Source organism: Sycon ciliatum, chromosome 10 (assembly GCF_964019385.1).
Source record: "Sycon ciliatum chromosome 10, ocSycCili1.1, whole genome shotgun sequence".
Classification (NCBI taxonomy): domain Eukaryota; kingdom Metazoa; phylum Porifera; class Calcarea; order Leucosolenida; family Sycettidae; genus Sycon; species Sycon ciliatum.
In genome coordinates, this window is record NC_088652.1 from 29,062,029 (window position 1) to 29,063,456 (window position 1,428).

At 56.4% G+C, this 1,428-nt stretch overlaps 1 protein-coding gene across 1 annotated transcript; it reads right to left on the bottom strand.

Moving 5' to 3' along the window:
• Positions 1 to 278: 278 nt before the first annotated feature.
• On the bottom strand, positions 279 to 1,046 carry LOC135826832 (uncharacterized). Its single transcript, XM_065339434.1, has one exon. The coding sequence runs from the start codon at positions 1,044 to 1,046 to the stop codon at positions 279 to 281; it is 768 nt and encodes a 255-aa protein (XP_065195506.1).
• Positions 1,047 to 1,428: the final 382 nt, after the last annotated feature.

Sequence of the window (1,428 nt, forward strand, 5' to 3'; positions counted from 1 at the left end):
GTAGAGTTGTCGCAGTGGAGCAAGATCTTCTTCTGCGTCCAAAGCGGTCCCCACAGCTGGCAGGCGAGGGAGATTGGCCACATCTCCCTCCACATGATGGAGGTGTATGGCGGCGTCTGTTGCGTTGCGGACCATGCGCCGGCGAACCAGCGACCTTGAAAGAAGCCACCGAAGCCTAGGCCAGATGCGTCCGTGAACAACTCAAGGTCTGGTGACCTAGACCACTCTGGGTCGCGCATAAGGGCTTTGCCATTCCAGACAGGTAGGAATTCCTGCCATCACCGGATATCGGCTAGGGCATCGCTGCTCAGGTGGACGATGGGCGATGAGCCGTGAGCGGAAGTGCATGCATCAATGAGCCGTCTAGTAAAGGTGCGTCCAGCTGGAAGAACCTTTGCTGCGAAAGACAGGTGGCCCACTAGAGATTGGAATTCCCGCCGTGAGGCGGTGTGGCGGGTGGACCATGACTGCAGCAGATGTTGCAGCGCGCGGAGCTTGTCAGTGGGAAGGCAGAGTTCCTCGGTGGCCGAGTCAATCTCGATGCCCAACACGGTGACGCACGTGGATGGACCCACCACCTTGTCGGTGCCAACTGCAGTGGGGACACCCAGGTTGTCGAACACCTGAAGGATCGTGGCCTTGTGGACTGCGGCTGTCGATGATGGCACCACAGTGGCTGGTGGTGATACCGAAACAAAGTCGTCGAGGTAGTGCTCGAGTGCGGGTATGCTGTACTTGTGGCGTAGGATCCACTTAAGCGCGTCTGCTAGGCGGTTAAACAAGCTAAGGGCGGGCCGCAAACCGAACGGCAAGACTGGGTCGAAGTAATACTTCGATCTCCATTGCATGCCAAGCAGTGGCCAGTCGTCGGGGTGTACCGGACAGAGCCGAAATGCGTGCTTCAGGTCCACCTTGGTTATCAGTGCGCAGGGGCCTGTTCTGCGAACATGATCGGCAATGCAGTCGATCATAATCAGTTTGAAGCGGTATTGGTCAGGGTCAATGAACGTGTTCACACTGTTCCCCTGCGGGGCGGAGAGGTGCATGATCAACCGGTGCCCGCCTGATTTTTTCGGGACCACGCCGACTCCTTATGTGCGGAGGCAGGCGAATGGCGGAGCTGTGAAGGGACCGGCCGTGTGGCCCCGCTGGCATTCAGTTGCGAGGTATTGGTCAACGACTTCGGGGTGAGCTGTTGCAGAGGACAGATTAGCACTATGAACAGAAACATTACGAGGCCCGGTAAAACCAATGCGAAAGCCAAAACGCAAGTCATTAATCAAAGCAAGAACAAAAGAGGGTTGGGGTGCATGCGCAATTCATCATGCAATACATCAATGGGGATGGGGGTGTGCGGTGCAATATTATAAACGAGAGAGCTTGGAAGCTCAGGGCCCTACGCTATGCTTTTTTGCCTTGATGACCTGG

What these genes read in the sequence shown, in the direction of transcription:
- LOC135826832 (XM_065339434.1), bottom strand. Translation starts at nt 1,046, where the DNA reads ATGCACCTCTCCGCCCCGCAGGGGAACAGTGTGAACACGTTCATTGAC.